Here is a 14,475-nt window from a genome sequence, read left to right on the forward strand (position 1 = left end):
AAGTGACACATTACAGTATATAACCACACACTCTCCCAAACACACATGCACGTCCACTTATAGTACATGCTCCGGACAGTTCCAGTGCTACCTACGATGCCACACCAGTGGCAGTTAAACTCTACACACATGTTGGGATAAAATAACACAACTTTCCACCGAGGCTGGGATTTCAGCGTGGGGCTGTTAGGAGAAGTTCTGAATAAGGAATTCATGTTTAGTACTTAAACACTTTCAAGCGCTTTAATGGCAAATGTTAGTATTTAAGTAAACAACGAGGACTGGCCCACTGTGTTCGAGTGATGGGATCTAGTTAGTATACCATGTCACCTGTAAATGTAGCTGTGTCAGCTGGGCACAAGCAGTCTTAGTTTAAAAACCCCTCACACACCAACCTGGTTGGTGTCATGCTTCATCATCGGGGTCCAACCAGGCAGTCGAGTGCCGCCTGGTTGAGCTTCAACACCTGACTACAGTGGAGCGGGTGTCGTGCAATAGTGTGAAGTGAATGAAAGTGAATGTTAAAATGCACCTCTGGGAATCCTTGCCTGGTAATTTAATCGTGGCGGCCCAGGGTGTCTATTAAAAGCTATGTGCTGCAACTAATAGTAAAATAATTATGATTACTAAGTTGGCTTAAAACGGTCTACATGTCTCAGTCCCAGTAGAGTCTGAGCGGGACGTTCTTCAGGACCAGGGTGAGTGGGTGGCAAAAGGAAAAGCCACGTGTTTAAATCTCCTACACACGCGCTAAGGTGTGTGGAAAATAGGCGGAGGAAGGTGCGCCTGTGGAATACAGGCACCTTCAGAGAAGCGAAAAAATCATCGCTACTTAAGGAGGTCCAGAGAATCAGGGCACAGGGAGGGAGTCACTCCTGTAACTATTTGTGAATGCAGAAGGCTCCGCAGTAAACCTGTTCAGTAGTCCTCCCTGTTCAGTAGTCCTCGGTGGCCACGGGGGACTACTGAACAGGTTTACTGCGGAGCCTTCTGCATTCACAAATAGTGACAGGAGTGACTCCCTCCCTGTGCCCCGATTCTCTGGACCTCCTTAAGTAGCGATGATTTTTTCGCTTCCCTGAAGGTGCCTGTATTCCACAGGCGCACCTTCCTCCGCCTATTTTCCACACACCTTAGCGCGTGTGTAGGATATTTAAACACATGGCTTTTCTTTTTGCCACCCACTCACCCTGGTCTTGAAGAAAGTCCCGCTCAGACTCTACTAGGACTGAAACATGTAGACCGTTTTTAAGCCAACTTAGTAATCATAATTTTTTTACTATTAGTTGCAGCACATAGCTTTTAATTGACACCCTGGGCTGCCACGAATAAATTACCAGGCAAGGATTCCCAGAGGTGCATTTTAACATTCACTTTCATTCACTTCACACTATTGCACGACATCCGCTCCGCTGTAGTCAGGCGTTGAAGCACAACCAGGCGGCACTCGGCTGCCTGGTTGGACCCCGATGATGAAGCATGACACCAACCAGGTTGGTGTGTGAGGGGTTTTTAAACTAAGACTGCTTGTGCCCAGCTGACACAGCTACATTTACAGGTGACATGGTATCACTCGAACACAGTGGGCCAGTCCTCGTTGTTTACTTGATTATACCTGCGGTAGGGACTCGCCCCTAAAACCCTTGCTCTCCATTCTGTTTACTCTACTAAATGTTGGTATTTCACAGCTCAGTGGATCTCGTGTTATCGACCTATGAAGGATGACAGCGTGAGTCAGTCCCTTCAGGTTTGCACTTGTGAATTATACCCTTTCTGCAGGTGGCGTGCCCTCTGACATGGACAGAAGAAACACATCAGTCTTTGTGTATTCTGGCTGCCCCTGTGCGAGTCCATAGAGCCTGGGCCTACTGACTCCTTACACACACACATGTGGCTTCTCAATCCAGTTATCTGCATACCCTAAACAGATGAGTAAAAGTTTACAATTTTACACAGTCATAGAAGAGAAGCGACTCACCATACAGAAGCGAACAAAATGTGAATAGTAAGAAAGAAAGTTGATATCAATGAAAAATATGCAATGTCCTGTCTTTGGTTCATGCAAGAAGATACTGCACATTAATGCACACTTCCTGTAAACTACAAGCAAACCTTTGCAGTGGCTGCATAACTTAGTGAGCTATTTTATCACGATTCTAACTTGCAACCTTGAACAATGTGGTCAAAGCTACGAATGCAGGAACCTGTTACGCTTTCTTGCCAATATTCAGACCTGTGACCTTCAGATTACACACAGTGCTTTGCAGCTGCTTATATTAGTGTGGGAAGAAGGGGAAATGGCGGGCATGGAGGAAGGTAAGCAGGAGGGACAGTGGGGCTCGCAATACTCGTGGGGGTGGGGGTCTGGGGGACTCACTCAGGAAATAAAATTAAGGAAACTTACCTGACTGCCTCTGCTCCTGGGCCGGACCCGGGGTCCCGCGTTGGCGCCCAACATCTTCAGGAACAGCCGCACGGTGTCACCGGAGTGGCAACTCCTCTAATCCAATACTGGAGCTGCTCCAGCTGCGCCAGTATTGGCTTAGCAGGGTTACTCGCCGCACTGCCTCCCATTAGGAGACCGAGGGCTACAGCGTTGAGCAACCCTCGGTCTCCTATTGCGCAGCCGCCAGCCAGACAGTACACTAGTGCGCATGACTGGGCTGGTCGGAAAAATTCTCAGAAATTCACCCAGCATGACACCGAACCGCCCACCATCTTTAGACTCTGAAGGGGGTGGGCTGTCCGGCCCCCGGCATCATGTCTGACATGCACTGTTAGTTAATTACTGTGTGTTTACTTTGCAGCTTTGCGGGCGCTGGTGGTTTGTGGGGCAATGCCACAGCGCCCTAATGGACCCACCGCCACTTGTCAAAACTAGTTGCAAGCAAAAACAGGAAACTGCAATGGCAGTGTCTGACTATCCCTTAAGAATGTCCCTCATCTTAGCTATATCAACCAGAGCAACATGGCGTCTAAAAGAGGTTGGTGCTTTCCTCGGTTGTATGATCTTACAACCATGGTTTTAACCTGCATGCCGTTACAACACAATTTTTAACCTGGACTTGCTGTTGGGGTTGCGCTGGTGTTTGGAATAGTATAATTTAGTATTCCAACTCCAGTCTGTCCAACAGTAGGGAAGGTGTTGGAGTTAAATCCAACACCTTATACCCCCTTCAGCAAGCCCTTTTCGTTGTAATGGCATGCAGGGTAAAAGCATGCATTGTAATGCATGCATTGTAAAGGTTGTTTCCCGCTTTCCTTGTGTGAAAAAATATGATTGGGAGTCTGATTTGGATTCTTGTTGAAGAAAGTTAGAAAGATCCTTAAAGAGCAAGGGAAAGGGAACGAAGAGAAGAAACACAGGTGTGACCCCAAAAAGAAAAAAGGAGTGTCATGAAATCAAAACAGAAGATGAAGTTTGCGTGTAAGTGTTGAACGTAGGGAAACATTGCAAAATATCACACACTAAGGGGGTCATTATGATGGAGGATTTTCCGCATCCTCCGGGCCGGCGGAAGCCACCGCCGGCCCGGAGGATGCGGAAAATCCTCTGCGGACCCACCAGGACCCACCGCCACATTAGGATGGCTGGTGGGTCATGGTTTAGGTCCGCAGCTTTTCCGCCGCGGCTGGCTTACAACCGTGGCGGAAAAGCACTAAAATGGTGAAGGTGTCTCTTAGACACCGTCAGCCAGATTAGGATGCGCTTGGGAACATGCTTTTCCGCGGCGGCTTTTCCGCCGTGGAAAAGCATGTGTAACTGCACTGCAGGGGCCCGTTGCGGGCCCCTAGGTGTAGTGGAGGGTGGGGGGTGCACATGGGGGGTACCTATGGTACCCCCCTGCATTTGCGTGCACAATGCAGCAGGCACCGCGCGGTGCCTGCCGCTTTGTGCACGCAAATGCTGTGCATGCATTTTTAACATTGCTGCGGGTGCAGCTTGAAGCTCCACCCGCAGCAATGTTAAAAATAGAGGATGTGACCGCCACCCTGGCGGTCACATCCAAATCTGCACAGAGGGAACGCCGCAGCCCATGCGGACGCTCCTTCATGCTCTGGGGTCGCGGACGGACTTGACCCCCCTAATTGTCACACTTTTGTCAAAAGACCAGTATTTTTTTTTGCATCTTTAAAAAGACTTGCCAAAACTTGTATACTTTGCATCAACAAAAAAGAATCCTCCAACTTTATCACGTAGCAAAAAAAAACGAAAGAACATTGTGGTTACCAGGACTAGTGGATGGCACTGTGCCTTCGTTTTATGACAGCCTTGGGCGTCCCAGCAGGAAGCAGTAAATCCATAAATTAGCACTTTAAATGTTATTGCCCCAGCAATGTAAACGCATAGAACGCACTTTGAGTCTCAATTTCCAGCTATGTGTCAAGCTATACCTGCAGTTTAATCAATCGACTATTAGTTCCTATCACCAAAATCGAATGGGACAATGTAGCAATCCATAAAATACTATGGTATTGAAGGAGGGCCCATAGAAACTATAGAATCCCATGAAAAACACATGAAAGCCAACAATCGGGAGACCCCGCCCAAACCAAAAGCCCCTCTCTCTCTATATATATATATATATACCTCTCTACGCTAGTTGATGTATTGATGACAACAGCTCTCACAACAGAGATCTAAAAATGAAATACTTCCAAAGTGTATCATTTGTGATGTTTTTCCAAACCTTTGTACGGAAAACTCTTAATTTTACACATACAGAGATCTTGCTGGCCGCACAACTACATTATTCGCAATACATTATAATATGCATTTCCTTTCCAAAAAGACTCGTGATGACACCATGGTGAAGGATTATATGAGGACACCTCATTTCATATCATTCATTAATTTCAAAATCTTTATTCGATCTGTTTAGGTCCTAAAAGAATCCACAGATTAGATACACAAAGCAAATAGGTAAAATCAATAATTAAAATTTAAAAATAAGGTACCAATCTGGATCTATGGAATACACTCTCTAAAAAACACTTTTCATCTAATACAAGAAAGCCATACTGATACAAAAAGACCTCACGAGACATAAAAAATACTCCATATTGAGTTTACAATAAATAATATGTGACAAAGAGAGAAACATACATTAACCTTACCATTGCTTGCACGAATGGCCGATTTAAAAAAGGCATGCAGTAACAAAGTTGATCATTCGATATCATTAAGTTTGTGATGTGATGTGAGGTGTGATGTTAATATTAGCTGCGGCTTGTATTTTGACAAGTTAACACAACCTTTACAAAGAGTATTATACCATACAGAGAATTCAGATTCCTAGCTATTGTACAAAAGTAAAAAAATATTTCAGGTTCAAAGATGGATTCAGAACTCACCATTTAGCAGTTCCTTATTCAGGTTTGCTCGGTCAACCGAAAGAATATACTGCAAAAAAAAATAAGGGCTATATGTAGTAAATACTTATGCATATAGAAGCTATCTCCTTTCACAAATCACTTCCATTAACATGTTTTCCTGTATCCGTTGAAATAAAGATGCCTTAGTTGTTTGATATAAGAGTTTATTTCTGTCTTGCTGAAATATTAATTAAAACTATGTTGGTATAGTATTTTGGATACATTAATAGACAACATTTAAGGCATTTCAATGACTGGATGCATATTACATAACAGACCTAGGCCTGATGTACAGAGATAAGTGTTTGCGATTACCAAATAGCAATTTTTTGCAATTCGCTATCGTGGCAATCGTAAACAGCAATGTACAAATGTTTAACACATTTTGCGGTTCCCAGTAGGTCATAAATAGACCTACCTCATTAATATTCATGAGGTTGGTTTCGGCTTGCGACCCATTGGGAATTGCAAAAATCACAGGGTTGGCTGCCTGCTGGAGTCAGCAGACCACCATGTCTGTGATTGCAATTCAAAAAAGCAATTCTTATTTTTCAAATACAGTCTGTTTTCCTTAACCCCTTGACCGCGGCGTAAATTCCGCTGCAGTGCTACGGAATTAATGAGTGGGCGTGTTTCGGATGGCCCCCGGCCGTCTTCCGCACAAACCCACTGTGACGTCAGACAGCAGGGGGCCGTCCGACGCACGCAACAGTTTAAAGAAAAACAGGATGCGTTTCAAAAGGAAAAATTAAAAGTTTGCTTTTCACTTTTTAAGAGCATGTAGTGGTCCATGAGACCACTGGCTGCTCTTAAAAAATGTTTCTACAGGCATTCACTAAGGGGGATGGATGGTCTTTTGGGCAAAATATTTACACATAACACTGCAATTCGGTATTAGGAAGGATGCCCTAAACACACCCCTTCCTAATACTGAATCGCAAACCAATTTGTGATTTGGTAATAGCTTACTAAATCGCAAATTAGGCCTTTGTACATTGAAAAATGCATTTCTTCGTTCGCAAACGGCCCAATCGGGCCATTTGGGAACAAAAAAAGCTTTGTACATCTGGCCCTTAGTGCACTGACTTGTATTCAACAGACAATGAGAGAATATATTACATTTATAATCCAAGTGAAAAACTCCTTGTAAAAAAGATAAAAATTTGATTATCTGTTTAAATCGCTATTCCACAAAACCTGTTCCTTATTAATTGACTGCAGTTTGTTTACAGTAAATTTCTATTATTTATTATATTTGCCTGTGAAGTCAAGGGGTGAGAATGAGCAAGTTATCAAAATAGGGTAAGAGGTAGATCAGTTCTGCCAAGTATCACGCATCAGGTGTGCGCTAACGCATTTCAGTGTGGTGATCCGCATCACCGCACTGAAATGCATTGTCACGCATTATAGTGCCTCCAATGCTGCTATAAAAATGCACGTGATGAACTGAGCTGCAGCGCCAGTCAGCGCAGTGCGCACTGCTCCCATCAGGCAGAGGCTAATGGGGCTGGCTAGATCTGCTTGCAGCTCTGCAAGTACTGCTACAATGTATCCAAGTTGTAGAGGCACGTGGCGCTGAAATTAAACTGACGTCACTGCAGTCAGTGCCCACTGGTTAAGTTAATTGACTTCCTGCCGCCCGCACTTCTTGAAGTTCTCCTGACCTCGCCGATTTCACCGCAGCAGGGAGCCAGGATGAGGAGATACTCGCTCTTGTGTATCGGAGCTTTCGTTTTCTAGGAGCAACTACCTTCAAAACACTGCAACATCAACGCAGGCCCACACTGCAGCCGGCTTCCGTATTTGATCCAGAGCTGGGACGGCAATTAGAGGAGGTCTGCTCCCAGACTCCTAGACGCGAGACCCCGGGGAGTTCGGGCAGTGAATTTATTTAAACAGGGTGTCACTGATAGCCAAGGAGATGCCGGTATGAACTGCTTTGTGCTCACTTGTGTTCAAAACAGAGGTCTGGTCACGGAAGCCCGGATTCCACGCAGGTATGTATAATGTAGGATAGGAATAACTTCATTTCTTTTGGGCTCGTCGGGAACACCCAACATTTAAAGGGGTGCTTGTGCTAACAGCGCTGCTCATTAAAGTCTTTCTGCAGTATCATTCCTTTACATGTGAATTGGCTCTCCTTACCCATGCTAGAGTCTCGTCTGTTTTGCTGAATATCCACGCATTCATGAGTTTTCATGACCTGGTAGAGCTGAGCTTCTGAAAGGGCAGTAGTCTTAAATATATATCATTTTTTACAATTAAATGGGGGATACCAACCAATTATGGGTGCACTACCTTGACATCAGGGTACAAAATTATACACAATTAACAATCATAAGACGGTGCCTCTAGAGAAATGATGCGTATCCTACATCACTGGCTTCATAAGAAGCGGCAATATATACAATAACCTCTGAGCACACACCCACAATTCACTTGTATAATTCAAATGTATATATGGCAAGTAACTCCAATCCTCCGGAGTCGAATTAGTAGGTATAATTTCCAAAGTCAATGTCAAAAAGAGTCAACTTCCAATATGAAAAGTCCTTGTAGTTTATTTCATAGAATATTCAATGTTGATTACACCAGCCAACACGTGTTTCGTCGTGCACCTAATAGTACCTCGACTTCTTCAGGGCTGTAATCAAGCAAAACATATCCCATGATCATTATATGTATTACATATAAATCGCTATATAGGTGGGACAGTACCAACCACCATCTAATAAGATAAAAGCCTGCAGAGTGAAGGGTTTTGAAGTAAGAAAGAAAATAGTCAAAAGCCACTCCAGTATGAATATACACCCAATATGTGATAAAAGTTAGAACCCTCCAACCAAGAAAAATAATCATGGTAGGGGTAAAATATCACCTCTGAATTTAACAGTTATCTATCACTTTAATATGGTCCTCACAGCGTGAAACACTAATAATTCTGAAAAACAGAGGCATATCAAAATCATATATACCTTCAATACTCTCTCTTGTATCTATAGAGTAACAAAATAGTCCACACTCGGTTCCAAACAGAAGTTGTTTGCCAAAAAAAGTTTAAAATTCACCCCCTATGTTATAGTTCAAAATTTGTTTACCTTCGTATTCTCATCTAATTCAATCCAGCACTCGTATACAGCGTTCAATTCTCCACTCATCTATATTTTTCACTGGAATCAAATAAATATATAACACTCAGAATATCCTGCTGGAAAACACTTGGACAAGAAAATATATCCTATAACACTCACCCAGTCTATATTGTCTGGTGTGTTCTACAGAGTAATATCTTTGGTTTCACTTATCCACTGCACTGTAAACAGCAAAATAGTACATGTCATTCCCCAATTTAAGGTCCATGTAACACAGTCCAAACAATATGCCATTCGACAAGCATAGGCATCTCACTCGAAAAATATCTCCAATTCTAATTCAAAGCTCGATATACAAATAAACCTGTTAAACAGATTAATACCTAAGGCTTCCCTTGTCCACTGCACCACAGTTTTACTAATCCCCCATAGTTACCCAGGATTTCAGAGTTGTCTCAACCCCGTTGGTGGTGACAAAAAGTTTTTTCACTATCTGTAGATAAGCGAAATGGGAAGGCTTCAAAAATATATCGTTTTCGTATGTACATATCCAAAGTTACTCCTATGAGAGCGCATAGACTTACCGACGGTTTTTACTATGATATATTATGCACAGGGTCGTTATCTTCTCTGGATCCAATATGCGGCTATCTGTGTCAAAATAATGACAATGTATCATAGCCCATAAGTATACGGATAAAGCTTATAATATTTAAAGCTCTCCGACACTCACCAAAATTTTCGTTCCTTCTAATTTCACGACTTCCTAAAAAATATAGAAAACGGTATCTTAGTATTTTAGGTCGTTCTAATATTCGAAATATCGGTAAAGCTCCTAGCCAACGTTACTTTTTATTTACCTGTGTTCAGCTCAATAATAGCGTGTCTCGTATCATCCGACGTTACCAAGAACTGGCGTCTAGCATAGGCGCCATCTTGGAATGTCCTTAAGTAGGCATAAAAATGGGCGCCATCTTGTAACATGTTCGTACTGCTTACGAATGTATAAACAGGCGCCTGCCCTTGAGTACGGGCGCCATTCATAAAACATGTTTCGATAATCAAAGAACGGGCATCATTGTATTATTCATTATATTACTGATGCGCATGTTACCTTAGTATCATCAGCTAGACTCTGCTTAGATGTTATTACCTTATAACAAAGCTTAATATCCCAGTTTCGATCGGGTTGCCTAAGGTGCATAAGAATAGAGAGAATCCACCCGGACGGCCTATTATCTCTGGCATCGGTGGTCCAACTGAAAAGATATCAGAGTATATTGACATATTTATGAGACCGTTTGTAGAGAGCTTGCCCTCCTATATTCGAGACACTAAGCATGTTTTAAACATGATGTCAGATGTGACCTGGCAAGGAGATATGTACCTCGTAACACTTGATGTAGTGTCACGGTATTCTAATATAGACCACATCTTAGGTATTCGTGCAGTAGAAACCTTTTTCAACAAAAGACCAGCTGAATATTTTGAGCACACAAAGATGATTCTTGATATGACACAGATTGTACTCAATAACAATGTATTTGTGTTCAATCGTAATTGGTACAGACAGCGTCTTGGGACCGCGATGGGCTCCAGATTTGCTCCGTCTTTTGCCAACCTGATCATAGGATGGTTTGAGGCGGAGTGGATCTGGGGTCATCGTGGGGTCAGGTGGATTGAATATATTTAATATTGGGGTCGTTTCATAGACGACTGTCTCATGATCTGGACTGGCAGCCTTGAAGACCTCCTGTGTTTTTTTGAATATCTAAACAGTAATGATGTTAACCTAAGGTTCACAACTCAATATGATAAGGAGAAAATTTATTTTCTTGATGTAGAGCTTTACACCAAGGGAGATAAGTTGTGTTCCAAGATGTACAGAAAGGAGACTAGTTGTAACTCATTATTACATGCTAAGAGTTGCCACCCTAATTTTCAAATTAAATCCATCCCATATGGTGAGATGGTTCGGGCTAGGAGAAACTGCTCGGAGAATGATGAATTTAATGATACAGTACAGGATATGTCTACCAGATTTGCGGCTAGAGGCTACCAACGGGTAGTTATTGAGAAGGCAAAGAGACGTGCACATAATCTTGAACGATCATATACACTGAAAGAAAAAATTACTACAGAAAAGAAATAACGTGAGGTTCGCCTAGTGACTAATTACAGCACAGAGTCTAATAAATTATACTCTATTCTAAATCGACACTGGCATTTGTTGTCTGCTGACAAAGATCTATCACTACATATTGGACAGAGACCATCTATAACTTTTAGGAAAGGGAGAACCTTAGCGAATGACCTTAGCCCAAGTTATCCAATTAGGAATAGAGAAATCTGGCCTAGGAATATGACAAGGGGATTCTACAAATGTGGGCGATGCAATTGCTGTAGATGGGCTTGTAAAAAGATTGTGAGTTTCAGTTACAATAATTCAGCAGTGTATGAAATAGATACCTTTATTAATTGTGAAACCTCCTTTGTTGTATATATTATAGCTTGCACATGCGGACAGATTTACGTGGGCAGCACGATAAGAAGACTCAGGGACAGGATGATGGAACATATTAGGGCATGGAAGAATGGGGACACCAGATACCCAATTGCTGCACATTTTGTCCAGAATATTGATAATCAGGGAGAACACCAATTTTGTTACCATGGAATAGAACATGTAACTCGGGACCCTAGAGGAGGTAACAGAACTCTGAAACTCAGGCGTAGGGAAGTTCTGTGGATTATGAAATTGAAATCGGTTCAACAGGGGCTTAACATTGATAATGAGTACCAGTACTTCTTGGGCAATGAGTAATAACTGTGTAGATCTCTGACCAATATTATGTGTTCCGCATATTGAGTGATTACTGATTATGTATACTATATGCCTGTTGTTGACATCTAGCTGCTTTCTGGTACTAGACTGTACAGGGACACTTGTTCCCTAGGATATTGTATGATTTCGCTTCCCATTTATTTGCATTTTGTTCTATATTGAATGACAGTTAGTAGTTAGGATAAAATTGCACTTTCGGTTGCCTCTCTTTTGGCTAACTGACTAACATTTATCCTTCATGAACTCTACTCACCCATACCTATGGAATATGATGCATGCATATAATGGTTGTAATTGGTGCTTTCTTTATATTTGTAATCAAAAACAGATTAGTACATTATCCCGGAATTTACGGTGGAGTACAGGGTCTGATCTAAAACTAGGAATAATTTTGCGGCAACCCGATCGAAACTGGGATATTAAGCTTTGTTATAAGGTAATAACATCTAAGCAGAGTCTAGCTGATGATACTAAGGTAACATGCGCATCAGTAATACAATGAATAATACAATGATGCCCGTTCTTTGATTATCGAAACATGTTTTATGAATGGCGCCCGTACTCAAGGGCAGGCGCCTGCTTATACATTCGTAAGCAGTACGAACATGTTACAAGATGGCGCCCATTTTTATGCCTACTTAAGGACATTCCAAGATGGCGCCTATGCTAGACGCCAGTTCTTGGTAACGTCGGACGATACGAGACACGCTATTATTGAGCTGAACACAGGTAAATAAAAAGTAACGTTGGCTAGGAGCTTTACCGATATTTCGAATATTAGAACGACCTAAAATACTAAGATACCGTTTTCTATATTTTTTAGGAAGTCGTGAAATTAGAAGGAACGAAAATTTTGGTGAGTGTCGGAGAGCTTTAAATATTATAAGCTTTATCCGTATACTTATGGGCTATGATACATTGTCATTATTTTGACACAGATAGCCGCATATTGGATCCAGAGAAGATAACGACCCTGTGCATAATATATCATAGTAAAAACCGTCGGTAAGTCTATGCTCTCTCATAGGAGTAACTTTGGATATGTACATACGAAAACGATATATTTTTGAAGCCTTCCCATTTCGCTTATCTACAGATAGTGAAAAAACTTTTTGTCACCACCAACGGGGTTGAGACAACTCTGGAATCCTCGGTAACTATGGGGGATTAGTAAAACTGTGGTGCAGTGGACAAGGGAAGCCTTAGGTATTAATCTGTTTAACAGGTTTATTTGTATATCGAGCTTTGAATTAGAATTGGAGATATTTTTCGAGTGAGATGCCTATGCTTGTCGAATGGCATATTGTTTGGACTGTGTTACATGGACCTTAAATTGGGGAATGACATGTACTATTTTGCTGTTTACAGTGCAGTGGATAAGTGAAACCAAAGATATTACTCTGTAGAACACACCAGACGATATAGACTGGGTGAGTGTTATAGGATATATTTTCTTGTCCAAGTGTTTTCCAGCAGGATATTCTGAGTGTTATATATTTATTTGATTCCAGTGAAAAATATAGATGAGTGGAGAATTGAACGCTGTATACGAGTACTGGATTGAATTAGATGAGAATACGAAGGTAAACAAATTTTGAACTATAACATAGGGGGTGAATTTTAAACTTTTTTTGGCAAACAACTTCTGTTTGGAACCGAGTGTGGACTATTTTGTTACTCTATAGATACAAGAGAGAGTATTGAAGGTATATATGATTTTGATATGCCTCTGTTTTTCAGAATTATTAGTGTTTCACGCTGTGAGGACCATATTAAAGTGATAGATAACTGTTAAATTCAGAGGTGATATTTTACCCCTACCATGATTATTTTTCTTGGTTGGAGGGTTCTAACTTTTATCACATATTGGGTGTATATTCATACTGGAGTGGCTTTTGACTATTTTCTTTCTTACTTCAAAACCCTTCACTCTGCAGGCTTTTATCTTATTAGATGGTGGTTGGTACTGTCCCACCTATATAGCGATTTATATGTAATACATATAATGATCATGGGATATGTTTTGCTTGATTACAGCCCTGAAGAAGTCGAGGTACTATTAGGTGCACGACGAAACACGTGTTGGCTGGTGTAATCAACATTGAATATTCTATGAAATAAACTACAAGGACTTTTCATATTGGAAGTTGACTCTTTTTGACATTGACTTTGGAAATTATACCTACTAATTCGACTCCGGAGGATTGGAGTTACTTGCCATATATACATTTGAATTATACAAGTGAATTGTGGGTGTGTGCTCAGAGGTTATTGTATATATATCATTTTTTGCCTAGCCCAAAACACTACTTCCAAGAATATCTGCTACATTAAATCATTAAAATATGTTTCAAAACTCTGAAAGGAAACCCACAGTTAAGTTTTTTTAAGTATATGCATTCATGTTTTGCTAGGCCCTGACCACTTACTTCCAAGACTTTTGAGATCGTCTTAGAGTTTATTGTTCTCAAATGTGTGTAATTTCTGATAATTATAGGTTTCCCACCTCCTCAGTGCTGGATTTTGCTTGTGAGAGTCACTCATAGTCGTTGAAATGTCACTCATAATTACAGTGAAATTATGAAAATGTCACACATAGCAATTTGAAACCTTGGCAGCTATGGTAGATCCCCAAAGACTAAAAACAACTGTATGTCCCTTGAGTTGGCAGTCATCTGTGCACACTCTAATCAACACCTTAAAATTCTTTGATTAAGATTAATGGACTGGATGTCCCCATTTTATTTGAGTCTTCCCTACCCCATACCAGGGCCCATTGCTCTGTGCAATTACAAGAAAATATTGGGTCCAGAAACACCGGTCCTGGTTTTACTCGATACAGTTTGGCATCAGGTAAAAACACTAGAAAATAGGACCAGTGGCACCAAAAAGGCACCTTCCTGTCCCCTCCACGAACAATGCTGCACTAGAGAGGCTAGCCTCCCCTCCCCAGACACCTTCCCTATACCGCTCAACACCCCGTACCCCACCACCTCCCCCACAGATACTTACAGTCTTCTCTTAGACTGGGAATTTGCCTAGTTTTACTTCATGGACTGATTGGTGAGGACAATGTGAACTACTGTTCGGTGGCAAGAGCTACTGACTGCAGTCAGTGAAGAAGATGGGCACAATCCATTATTCTGAAGGAGGTAAACACCA

The 14,475-nt window shown here is 41.7% G+C and overlaps 1 protein-coding gene across 2 annotated transcripts in view; it reads right to left on the bottom strand.

The window, feature by feature from the left end:
* The window catches only part of KMO (kynurenine 3-monooxygenase), a 473,316-nt gene that overhangs the window by 173,078 nt on the left and 285,763 nt on the right, over positions 1-14,475 (bottom strand). For both annotated transcript variants that reach the window (XM_086927255.1, XM_086927254.1), the window contains one exon: positions 5,356-5,404. In XM_086927255.1, the coding sequence (XP_086783381.1) occupies positions 5,356-5,404 (49 nt within the window). The remainder of the gene's footprint in view (positions 1-5,355; positions 5,405-14,475) is intronic.

The sequence above is a fragment of the Lissotriton vulgaris genome, chromosome 6 (genome assembly GCF_964263255.1).
Source record: "Lissotriton vulgaris chromosome 6, aLisVul1.2, whole genome shotgun sequence".
Lineage (NCBI taxonomy): Eukaryota > Metazoa > Chordata > Amphibia > Caudata > Salamandridae > Lissotriton > Lissotriton vulgaris.